The following is a 13032-nucleotide window of genomic DNA, read 5'->3' on the forward strand; positions in this document are numbered from 1 at the left end:
GCAGGAGGACGGGTCCTGAGTACGTCAACCAAGACGGTAATGAGGTCCCCGAGGAAGACTTCCGAGGGAATGAGAACATCCTCTCGTGGGGAGTAGCATTGGTTGCCGTACACAGGAGGGAGCGAATAGAATGGAGCGCATCAGGGAGCACCTCTTGCCAACGGGAGACTGGAAGACCTTTTGACTTCAACGCCAGTAAGACAGCCTTCCAGACTGTAGCATTCTCACGTTCCACCTGTCCGTTACCCCTAGGGTTGTAACTCGTGGTCCTACTAGAGGCAATCCCGTATGAGAGCAGGAATTGGCTCAAGTCATCGCTCATGAACGACGAGCCCCTGTCGCTATGGATGTAGCTGGGGTACCCGAACAGGGTAAAAAGATCACGGAATGCCTTGATCACCGTGGCAGCGGATGTATCCGAGCAGGGAACAACAAAAGGGAACCGAGAGTACTCATCGATGATATTGAGAAAGTACACGTTCCGATCTGTTGAGGGAAGGGGGCCCTTAAAATCAACACTCAGCCTCTCGAAGGGACGAGTGGCCTTGACTAAATGTGCCCGGTCAGGTCGGTAAAAGTGCGGTTTGCATTCCGCGCAAATCCGACAGCTCCTTGTTACCGACCTGACGTCCTCCACTGAGTAAGGCAGGTTGCGGGCTTTTACAAAGTGGTAGAGCCGAGTGACCCCAGGATGGCACAGATCATTATGGAGGGCGTGCAAACGGTCCTCCTGAATACTAGCGCATGTTCCACGCGAGAGGGCATCCGAGAGCTCATTGAGTTTCCCTGGACGATACATGATATCGTAGTTATAGGTGGAGAGTTCAATTCTCCACCGCAAGATCTTGTCATTTTTGATCGTGCTCCTCTGCGTGTTGTTAAACATGAACGCCACGGACCGCTGGTCCGTGATCAGGGTGAACCGTTTTCCCGCCAAGTAATGGCACCAGTGTCTGACGGCCTCCACAATGGCCTGGGCCTCCTTTTCCACCGCTGAATGCCGAATTTCGGGGCCTTGGAGGGTGCGGGAAAAAAATGCGACGGGCCTGCCCGCCTGGTTAAGTGTGGCGGCCAGGGCGAAATCAGATGCATCGCTTTCCACCTGAAAGGGGATGGACTCGTCTACCACGTGCATCGTAGCTTTCGCGATGTCGGCTTTCAATTTATCGAAGGCCAATCGGGCCTCTGGCGTTAGGGGAAAAGTCGTGGACTTAATGAGCGGACGGGCTTTGTCCGCGTAATTGGGAACCCACTGCGCATAATAAGAGAAGAAGCCTAAGCATCTTCTCAGTGCTTTTGCACTAGTAGGTAAGGGAAGTTCAGCAAGGGGGCGCATACGGTCTGGATCAGGGCCAATGACCCCGTTTTCCACCACGTATCCTAGGATGGCTAAACGGCGCGTACGAAACACACACTTCTCCCTGTTGTAGGTCAAGTTCAGGCGAGATGCAGTGCGTAAGAAGTTCAGGAGGTTTGTGTTGTGGTCCTGCTGGTCATGGCCGCAGATGGTCACATTATACAGGTACGGGAAGGTAGCCCGCAGCCCGTTCTGGTCCACCATTCGGTCCATAGCACGCTGGAAGACGGAGACCCCATTGGTGACACCAAAGGGAACCCTGAGAAAATGATACAAGCGACCATCCGCCTCAAAAGCCGTGTATTGTCGGTCCTCTGGGCGAATGGGGAGTTGGTGGTAGGCAGACTTGAGGTCTATGGTGGAGAACACCCGGTACTGCGCAATCTGATTGACCATATCAGATATGCGCGGAGGGGGATACGCATCCAGCTGCGAATATCGGTTAATGGTCTGACTGTAGTCAATGACCATCCGGGGTTTGTTCCCGCTCTTGACCACCACGACCTGTGCTCACCACGGACTAACACTGGGTTGTATGATCCTTTCTTTGAGGAGCCGCTGAACCTCAGATCTAATGAAGATCCGATCCTCAGTGCTGTCACGCCTACTTTTAGTCGCGATGGGCTTGCAGCCTGGCACAAGATTCTGAAACAAGGAGGGTGTGGTGATCTTCAGCGTCGAGAGGCTACAGGCGGGGCGCGTTGGGCAATTTGGAGGCTGCTGCTCTTTTCCCACTGCCAGTGAAGGGAGTGGCCCACCGTACTGTAGGATTACACTCCTCAAGTGGACCATGAAGTTTAGTCCGAGAAGTATTGGCGCGCAAAGATACGGCAACACAAGGAGCTTGAAGCGCTCCTAAACTGTGCCTTGTACTTTCAAGGTTACCACGCAACTCCCTAGCACGGCAACAGACCGGGACCTCGATGCCATAGAGATTGTCTGTTTGGCAGGTTGAATCTGAAGTCCACACCGCTTCACAGTGTCTGGGTGGATAAAGCTCTCAGTGCTCCCGCTGTCAAACAGACAATAAATCACATGATTATTTACCTGGATATTCATCATAGAACGGTCGAGTCTATGAGGCTTGGCCTGGTCCAGGATGATCGACGCCACCGTTGGTTCATGAACGCCACTGCAGGCAGCTGAAATCGATGCGGAGGACCCCTGCTGGTCGTTCGTGGTCAGTGTCGACCAACATGGCTGCCCCCATGAATCGCACGTGGGTGAGGGCGCCAAACTCAGCGACCCCTGGTGGTCATACTCCGACTCCGTCGACCGTAATGGCGTCGTCCTGGTCTCGCACGTGGACGAACCCCGCGACAACTTCGACGATGATGACCCAAGCTCTGAAGAATCGCAGGCCGCACTGCTGTTCCTGGGTTTAGATTGGCACACTTTTGCATAATGCCCTTTTTTACCGCATGCGGTACACAATACAGCTTTAGCGGGACACTTTTGCCGGATATGCTTCGCTCCTCCACAGAAGTAGCACCGCGGGCCGCACGGGGCTGCAGCCGTCGTCTGGCCCGAATGGGAGCACGCCATTACACAGCATTTCGAACCCGAGGGACGAGGAGGGATTTGCGACTGCTCCTGCCACGTTGTCTCCACGTGGTCCTCCGGATATAAAACTAAGCTCTTTGAAGCCGACTCGAGCATCTCTGCTAACTCGATGGCCTGGGTAAGATTAAGGTTACCCTTCTCCAACAGTTTAAGTCGAATGTACGACGATCCGACCCCGGCCACAAACGCATCTCGGGTGAGGTCGTACATGCTCTGCTCAGCCGACACAGCTTTGCAGTCACAGCCCCTGGCTAGCTGTAGGAGCTCATTGGCATAGTCCTCCATCGTTTCGCCAGACTGCCGTCGTCGAGTGGCTAGGAGGTAACGAGCGTGTATCTCGTTAGGTGGTTTGGTATAGCGCTTCTTTAGAAGCTCGAGGGCCTTGGGGTAATTAGTGGCCGCACGGATCGCGAGGTAGACAGTGTCGCTTACCCTCGCATGGAGGACCCGGAGTCTGTCATCATCTGTGGTGACCGCTGCGGAGGCTGCCAGGTAGTCTTCGAAACACTTCAGCCAGTGGTCGAAGGTGTTAGAAGCGCCCACCGCACGTGGATCTAGCGTAAGGCGTTCCGGCTTGAGAATTTGCTCCATACTCTCTCTCTTTTTTTTTCGACGAGAGTTTAACGACAGTAAATAAAATTGATGCGCTATTCAGACACGAGGCTTGAAGCTCAGTAAATGAAAGGCTTTTATTTACTGTTAATGAAGCTACCAGAACTTATATACACTATCCCAGACTGAAGGGGTCCCGGCCAGAGCAGGGACTCTTATACCTCTCCCAGGAGGCGGAGCCCGACTGGGATGTGCCACAACACTACAATACAAAGGTGTAACAACCCCACCCTAACCCAACAGCAACAATAGCACAATCCAACAGTAACATATGTACATCCTTGTAGTCCTGGCCAGCCCCGGCTCAGCAGTATCCAATGGGAACCAACGATGGTTCACCACAATTTGTAACCACAATATTTCTATTCCACCAGGACCTCAAAACAATGCATCCAAGGACTTGTGCGTTTTGAACCTCAGTCTGAGCTGTCCTGCAAAATGGTGCCTCATGCCACAGATATCAGACGGACATATTTTACACAGAGGGTGGTGGGGGCCTGGAATGCGCTGCCAGGCAAGGTGGTGGAGGCGGACACACTGGGAACGTTTAAGACTTATCTAGACAGCCATATGAACGGAGTGTGAATGGAGGGATACAAAAGAATGGTCTAGTTTGGACCAGGGAGCGGCGCGGGCTTGGAGGGCCGAAGGGCCTGTTCCTGTGCTGTATTATTCTTTGTTCTTTGTGCCAGCCAGAGTTCCCCACACCTCCAGTGGAAGTGGGCTCGAGGAGACACATGTTCTGCTCCATGGAAACAGAATCTCATCTGGACTTGAGCTGTCCGCTTAGTGGCTCTGGACGGGCTGAGATTGCGGTAATTAGCAATTAGGTCCAAGAATGGGCGTTAAATCTGGAGTTTCAAATAGACTATTCTTATTAGCAGAATGTTCATTCCGTTCCTGTGGTCCAGACAAGTCCTGGAGAATTGTGAGTTGTAAACATGTGAAATTTATTTTCAAGTTTTGTGGTTGAGGCAGAAAGGATGTTAACCCAACTGGACAGAGGGACAAAGGAAATGGGATCAAGGAAATATAGAATTTTACATACATGGTGGCACGGGTGGCACAGTGGTTAGCACTGCCGTCTCACTGCGCCAGGGGCCCGGGTTCAATTCCGGCCTCAGGTCATTGTCTGCGTGGAGTCTGCACATTCTCCCCGTGGGTTTCTTCTGGGTGCTCTGGTTTCCTCCCACAGTCTGAAAGACGTACAGTTAGGTGGAATGGCCATGCTAAATTAACCCTTAGTGTCAGGGGATTAGCAGGGTAAGTATATGGGGTTACAAGGATAGGGCCTGGGATTGTTGTCAGTACTGGCTCAAATGGCCTCTTTCTGCACTGTAGGATTCTATGATGAGGAGGCCATTCAGTCCATCATGCCTGTTGCCTGCTCTTCATATCAGTGATCCCATGAGAAGACGGTGGGTAAATGTGAAAAGTGCAGCCAAAAAGCACCAATTGCATTGATATAGCGCCTTTCCCAATCCCAGATGTCCCAAAACGCTTTACAGTCAATACTTCTGAAGTGTATTCCCAGTATTCCGGCCAATAGTTACTTCTCAATCAACATCACTGAATCAGATTGCCTGGTTATTGTCACTTTACTGCTCCCAGCTGCGTACCTACACCACAACGTGCACAGAGCAGAGTCCCAAGGGAGGGACATACCCCACACCGAGTTTAAACGGACTTGCTCCAGATCTGGGGGATAAACTTGCCTGGTGTGTCCAAGTCGTGGAGGACATAAACATGCTTGAAGTCAACAGAGTTCTTGTGCTTCTGAGTCCCGAAGAACACGACAGCCAGAAGGTCACGGTCGCTGCTAATAATCTTACTGGTGTAAACCCTGTGGACACACTGCAAGTAGAGAGAGTCTAATCAGTCAGCAGCACTATCAACCGACCTTTGCGGAAGGATGTATTGGCCTTGGAGGGAGTACAGAGAAGGTTGACCAGGTTGATACCGGAGATGAGGGGGTTAGCTTATGAGGAGAGATTGAGTAGATTGGGCCTGTACTCGTTGGAGTTTAGAAGGCTGAGGGGAGATCTTATAGAGACATATAAGATAATGAAGGGGCTAGAGAGGGTAGAGGCAGAGAGATTCTTTCCACTTAGAAAGGAAACAAGAACTCGAGGACACAGCCTCAAAATAAGGGGGAGTCAGTTTAGGACAGAGTTGAGGAGGAACTTCTTCTCTCAGAGGGTAGGGAATCTCTGCCCATTGAAGCAGTGGAGGCTACCTCATTAAATATGTTTAAGTCACAGGTAGATAGATTTCTGATCAATAAGGGAATTAAGGGTTATGGGGAGTGGGCGGGTCAGTGGAACTAAACTACTATCAGATCAGCCATGATCTTACTGAATGGCGGGGCAGGCTTGAGGGGCTAGATGGCCTTCTCCTGCTCCTATTTCTTATGTTCTTAAAACACTCAGCACACGCAGACACAGGGAGAACATGCAAACTCCACACAGACAGTGACCCAAGCCGGGAATCGAACCTGGGTCCCTGGCACTGTGAAGCAGCAGTGCTAACCACTGTGCCACCGTGCTGTCCCTTTTGCACGGTAGATATTCTTCACAGTATTTTTGAAAAACATCAGGACAAATTTCAAAAACCTTTTTTGAGGTAAAAATGTGCCTTGAATGTTTTCAAGAAGAGGGACTGTGTGTGTGTGTGTCTCTCAGAGATGTGAGGGAGAGACAGACATCTGGTTTTATAGGACCATTCGAGTATCAGGCATAGGAACAGAAGGAGGCCATTCAGCCCATTGAGTCTGTTCCACCATTCAATGAGATCATGACTGATGTGATAATCCTCAACTCCACTTTCCCGCCTTATCCCCAAGACCCTCGATTCCCTGACTGATTAAAAATTTGTCTACCTCAGCCCTGAACATACTTAACGACTGTCACCTACAGCACTGTCACTGGTCTCCTCTTACCTGAATAGTCATGTCGAATGCTGAAGTGGCCTCACCATTCATTTCAAACATGGCCTCCGAGGCATCGATGAGGAAGACTAAGCTATCCCTGCCTGCGTATCAAATGTCCTCTGAAACATAAATCAACACGTCACAACCTTAACTGATAGAAAAGAGCGGCCGGTGACAAAACCGAGTAATCGCAGCTTGTGATCATTCTCCAACCACTACACGCTTCTTTGTATTAGGAGGGATTTATGGTGTTTGTAACAGCTGGACATCTCTGTGAGTGGATGTAATACATTCTCTTTTGTAAAAAAAAATCGATAGCTGTGGCTCAACGACCTTCTAACTGCTAGAACCGCAGTGACATCACTCAGAGAAGGCCCCGGAAAGACTGCAGGGGTTGGGGGCGGGGGGGGGGGGGGGTGTCACCCTGGTTTGATTTGATTTATTGTCACGTGGATTAGTATACAGTGAAAAGTATAGTTTCTTGCACGCTATATAGACAAAATATACCATTCACAGAGAAGGAAAGGAGAGAGTGCAGAATGTAGTGTTAGTCATAGCTCGGGTGTAGAGAAAGATCAACTTAATGGAGGTAGGTCCATTCAAAAGTCTGATGGTAGCAGGGGTGCACGGTGGCACAGTGACTAGCACTGCTGCCTCACAGCGCCAGGGACCCGGGTTCAATTCCCGGCTTGGGTGAAAGTCTGTGTGGAGTCTGCACATTTTCCCCGTGTCTGCGTGGGTTTCCTCCCACAGTCCAATGATGTGCAGGTTAGGTTGATTGGCTATACTAAATTGTCCCTTAGTGTCAGGGGGATTAGCAGGGTAAATATGTGGGGTTACGGGGATAGGGCCTGGGTGGGATAGTTGGTGGTGCAGATTCGATGGGCCAAATGGCCTCCTCCTGCACTGTAGGATTCTATGATTCTAAGAAACTGTTTTTGAGTCGGTTGGTACTATGATCTCAGACTTTTGCATCTTTTTCCCAATGGGAGAATGTGGAAGAGAGAATGTCCGGGGTGCGTGGGGTCCTTAATTATGCTGGCTGCTTTGCCAAGGCAGCGGGAAGTGTAGACAGAGTCAATGGATGGGAGGCTGGTTTGTGTGATGGATTGAGCTACCTTCACGACCTTTTGTAGTTCCTTGCGGTTTTGGGCAGAGCAGGAGCCATACCAAGCTGTGATACAACCAGAAAGGATGCTTTCTATCTGCGGACATACGACTCTCACCAACACCTACAGATGCATCATCGAAAGCATTCTTCCAGTTGTATTTCCTTAGTCTCCTCAGAAAATAGAGGCGTTGGTGGGTTTCTTAATGATAGCGTTTTACTCATCTAATAAAATCAAATAACTGGGGATGCTGGAAATCTGAAATAAAAATGGAAAATGCTGGAAAAATTCAGCAGGTCTGGCAGTGTCTGTGGAGAGAGAAAGGATTCAGATCTTTCTGAAGTTGTGGCTGAGTCACATGGGAGGAATACCTTCACTGTGCCACCTGTCATGAAGCTGGAAATGTGTTTGCAAAAATTGAATTAAGAAAGACTTGGAAGGACTGTGAACTGTCAGATAGTGTTAAACTTGAAGAGGACAAAGACGGGGCTGATGGAATGGACAAGTATCAGATTAAATGTAATGCTGAGAAACGCAAAATGATTCGGCACGCTAGCACAGTGGTTAGCACTGTTGCTTCACAGCTCCAGGGACCTGGGTTCGATTCCCGGCTTGGGTCACTGTCTGTGTGGAGTTTGCACATTCTCCTCGTGTCTGCGTGGGTTTCCACCGGGTGCTCCGGTTTCCTCCCACAGTCCAAAGATGTGCGGGTTAGGTTGATTGGCCATGCTAAAAATTGCCCTTAGTGTCCTGAGATGCGTAGGTTAGAGGGATTAGAGGGTAAATATGTAGGGATATGGGGGTAGGGCCTGGGTGGGATTGTGGTCGGTGCAGACTCGATGGGCCGAATAGCCTCTTTCTGATTCATTTTGGTTGGAAGAATGCATAGGACACAATATAAAATAAAACAAACAATTCTAAAGTGGGTGCTGGAGCAGAGAGACCTGGGTGTATATGTGCATAAATCATTGAAGGTGGCAGGACAAGTTGAGAAAGTGGATAAAAAGGCACATGGGATCTTGGTCTTTATAAATAACAGCACAGAGTACAACAGCAAGGGAGTGAAAATGAATTTTTACAAAACACTGGTCCAGCATCAACTGGAGTATTGCGTCCAATTCTGGAGATTGCAACTTAGGAAAGATATGACGGCTTCAGAAAAGGTCCAGGTGGTTCCAGGGATGAGGGACTTCAGTGATGTGGATAGATTGGAGAAGTTGGAACTGTTTTCCTTGGAAAAGTTCAAAATCACGAGGAATCTGGACAGAGTCAAGAGGGAGAAACTGTTCCCATTGGTGGAAGGATCAAGAACCAGAGGACCAATGCACCTAACCAGCACATCCTTCCGGAGGAAACTGGAGCACCTGGAGGAAACCCACACAGACACGGGGAGAATGTGCAGACTCCGCACAGTCACCCAAGCCGAGAGTCAAACATGGATCCCTGGCGCTGTAAGGCAGGAGTGCTAACCACTGTGCCACCCTATATAACATCTGGGGGAAGCACTGGTGAGTACTGTTCTGTCACTCATTGAGGCTATGGTTTCAGGTCAGGGTTAGAATTATCAAAACGTGCGCAGTGTGTTGTACTTAAACATAATAAATAGGAACAGGAATGCTCCACCATTCAATGAGATCACGGCTGATTTGATTGTGGCCTTAACTCCACTTCCCTGCCTGTTTCCCTCTCCTATCAAAAACCCGTCTCCTCAGCCTCAAATGTTTATTATCGAGAGGTGTACAGCATGTTAGAATCGTAGAATCCTACAGTGCAGAAGGAGGCCATTTGGCCCATCAGGTCAAAGGTAGGGTTCTGAAGACTGTGGAGGAACAGAGAGATCTTGGGGTTCATATCCACAGATCTCTGAAGGTTGCCTCTCAAGTGGATAGAGCTGTGAAGAAGGTCTATAGCGTGTTAGCGTTTATTAACAGGGGGTTGGAGTTTAAGAGCCGTGGGGTTATGCTGCAACTGTACAGGACCTTGGTGAGACCACATTTGGAATATTGTGTGCAGTTCTGGTCACCTCACTATAAGAAGAATGTGGAAGCGCTGGAAAGAGTGCAAAGGGGATTTACCAGGAAGCTGCCTGATTTGGAGGGTAGGTCTTATGAGGAAAGGTTGAGGGAGCTAGGGCTGTTCTCTCTGGAGCGGAGGAGGTTGAGGGGAGACCTCCCTTCGTTTTCCTCTGCTTCCTCTGGATCCTCCTCATCTTCATTCCGAAAGTGTGACTGCCAATCCGCCATATCTGCTGTGGAGGAAGTGCCAACTCCCCTGTCAGGTAGAAGTACAAGGGACAACATTAACCAAAGGAGACATTCCTGGATCATGGGATTAGCCCAGAGAAGTGACAGAGACAAGGTGGCAGAATAATTCAGTCACTTTGGACTCAAAAAGATTTAAAAACAAAACAGTGCCTTGATTGGTTTCACTTCTTCAAGGGCATACAGCTCTCTCAATCGGAGCTAGTGTAGACCATTCGGCCCCTCAAGCCTGTCCTGCCATTCAATAAGATCATGACTAATCATCTACCTCAACTCCACCTCCCTGCATTCTCCCCACCTCCTTTGGCACCCAAAGTCCTATTGATTTCTGCCTGGACTATGCTCATCGAGTGAGCATCCACAGTCCACAGTGGGGTGGAGCGTTCCAAAGGGAGATGTACGGCTCCCAGCCTCATCCAGTGCTGGCCTCACTGTGGCTGATTAATTTTCTCCAGGCAAAGGGTATTAACAGATTCAAGGTAGGTGACCCAGATCAGTCATGAATTAGCTAAATGATGGAACAGACTCGAGGGACCGAATGGCCTCCTCCTAGGTGGAAAGTGAGACTTGGTGTTGGGAAATGTGCCCAATATAAGTCTCTTTTAAATTACACATCTGGATTTTAAATGTTTGGAATGATATACAACAGAGAAGAGCAATGGGAGAAGAAATATAAGTTAGTATTAAAGCAGCAGTTATTGAAATGTGTTCCCCTGGAGGGAGCTGTCCCTTTAAGAGGAGAATATGGCGCTTTAAGAGTGCAGTAAGAAGTCTCACAACACCAGGTTAAAGTCCAACAGGTTTATTTGGTCGCAAAAGCCACTAGCTTTCGGAGCGCTGCTCCTGCATCAGGTGAGTGGGAGTTCTGTTCACAAACAGGGTGTATAAAGACACAAACTCAATTTACAAAATAATGGTTGGAATGCGAGTCTTTACAGGTAATCAAGTCTCAAAGATACAGACAATGTGAGTGGAGAGAGGGTTAAGCACAGGTTAAAGAGATTTGTATTGTCTCCAGCCAGGACAGTTAGTGAGATTTTGCAAGCCCAGGCAAGTCGTGGATTACAGATAGAATGACATGAACCCAAGATCCTGGTTGAGGCCGTCCTCATGTGTGCAGAACTTGGCTATCAGTCTCTGCTCAGCGACTCTGCGCTGTCGCATGTCGTGAAGGCTGCCTTGGAGAACGCTTACCCGAAGATCAGAGGCCGAATGCCTGTGACTGCTGAAGTGTTCCCCAACAGGAAGAGAACACTCTTGCCTGGTGATTGTCGAGCGGTGTTCATTCATCTGTTGTCGTAGCATCTGCATGGTCTCCCCAATGTACCATGCCTCGGGGCATCCTTTCCTGCAGTGTATGGAGGTAGACAACGTTGGTCGAGTTGCAAGTGTATGTACCGTGAACCTGGTAGATGGTGTTCTCACGTGAGATGATGGCATCCATGTCGATTATCCGGCACGTCTTGCAGAGGTTGCTGTGGCAGGGTTGTGTGGTGTCGTGGTCACTGTTCTCCTGAAGGCTGGGTAGTTTGCTGCGGACAATGGTCTGTTTGTGGTTGTGCGGTTGTTTGAAGGCAAGAAGTAGGAGTGTGGGGATGGCCTTGGTGAGATGTTTGTCTTCATCAATGACATGTTGAAGGCTCTGGAGAAGATGTGATAGCTTCTCTGCTCCGGGGAAGTACTGGACGATGTAGGGTATTTTGTCTGCCGTGTCCCGTGTTTGTCTTCCGAGGAGGTTGGTGCGATTTTTCGCTGTGGCGCGTTGGAACTATCGATCGATGAGTCGAGCGCCATATCCTGTTCTTATGAGGGCATCTTTCAGCGTCTGGAGGTGTCTGTTGCGATCCTCCTCATCTGAGCAGATCCTGTGTATACGGAGGGCTTGTCCATAGGGGATGGCTTCGTTAACGTGTTTAGGGTGGAAGCTGGAGAAGTGGAGCATCGTGAGGTTATCTGTGGGCTTGCGGTACAGTGAAGTGCTGAGGTGACCGTCCTTGATGGAGATGCGTATGTCCAAGAATGCAACCGATTCTGGAGAGTAGTCCATGGTGAGTCTGATGGTGGGATGGAACTTGTTGATGTCATCATATAGTTGTTTCAGTGATTGTTCACCATGAGTCTAAAGGAAGAAAATGTCATCGATGTATCTAGTGTATAGCATCAGTTGAAGGTCCTGTGCGGTGAAGAGTTCCACTTCACCAGGCAAGAGTGTTCTCTTCCTGTTGGGGAACACTTCAGCGGTCACGGGCATTCAGCCTCTGATCTTCGGGTAAACGCTCTCCAAGATGGCCTTCACAACGCAGAGTCACTGAGCAGAGTGATAGCCACGTTCCACACACATGAGGACGGCCTCAACCGGGATCTTGGGTTCATGTCACACTACCTGTAAACCCCATGACTTGCAAAATCTCACTAACTGTCCTGTCTGGAGACAATACACATCTCTTTAACCTGTGCTTAACGCTCTCTCCACTCACAATGTAACCTTTAAGATTACCTGCAAAGACTCACATTCCAACCATTATTCTGTAAATTGAGTTTGAGTCTTTCTGTGCCCTGTTTGTGAACACAACTCACACTCACCTGATGAAGGAGCAGCGCTCCGAAAGCTAGTGGCTTGTGCTACCAAATAAACCTGTTGGACTTTAACCTGGTGTTGTGAGACTTCTTACTGTGTTCACCCCAGTCCAACACCAGCACCTCCACAACATGTCTTTAGGAAGCCCAGGGGCAATGACTCACTGGGTTTGATTGACAGCCGAACAGGAGCTATCAACCAATCGGAACCCGGAGAGAGCAAAGGCAAGAGGCCAATCAACCGAAACGTGGGCGGTTCCCAGGGTCACAATGATTGATCGCCGATTAGGCCAATCAGATACGGTGTAGAGGAGAACTAAGGAGCCAATCAGCAGCAAGATGGGCGGGCGCCAAGGGACAGATTAATTGACTATCGGATTACCCAATCGGAGGCAGGAGACAAGGCAACAAAGCCAATCACAAGCGAGGAAAGCGGACCTTGGGGGGGCTATGAATCACACGTGACATAGCCAATCAGAAGCCGGAGCGAAGGGAACAGGCCAATCAGCCACAAGATGGGTGGATCTAAGGGACAGTGATTGACAGGCATGACAACCAATCGAAACCCTTGGTGCCTCTGATTGACAGCCGCGTTAACCAATCAGAAACGAGACGAGTGAAGCC

At 49.5% G+C, this 13032-nt stretch overlaps 1 protein-coding gene across 1 annotated transcript in view; it reads right to left on the minus strand.

The window, feature by feature from the left end:
• The window catches only part of LOC144487150 (X-ray repair cross-complementing protein 5-like), a 37512-nt gene extending 24707 nt beyond the window's left edge, over positions 1 to 12805 (minus strand). Inside the window, exons 1-4 of the mRNA XM_078205210.1 lie at positions 12791 to 12805; positions 9646 to 9841; positions 6471 to 6580; positions 5248 to 5386 (exon numbers count right to left, since the gene is read on the minus strand). Of these exons, the coding sequence (XP_078061336.1) occupies positions 5248 to 5386; positions 6471 to 6521 (190 nt within the window). The 5' untranslated portion in view covers positions 6522 to 6580; positions 9646 to 9841; positions 12791 to 12805. The remainder of the gene's footprint in view (positions 1 to 5247; positions 5387 to 6470; positions 6581 to 9645; positions 9842 to 12790) is intronic.
• Positions 12806 to 13032: the final 227 nt, after the last annotated feature.

This window comes from Mustelus asterias, unplaced genomic scaffold, assembly GCF_964213995.1.
Source record: "Mustelus asterias unplaced genomic scaffold, sMusAst1.hap1.1 HAP1_SCAFFOLD_619, whole genome shotgun sequence".
Taxonomy (NCBI): domain Eukaryota; kingdom Metazoa; phylum Chordata; class Chondrichthyes; order Carcharhiniformes; family Triakidae; genus Mustelus; species Mustelus asterias.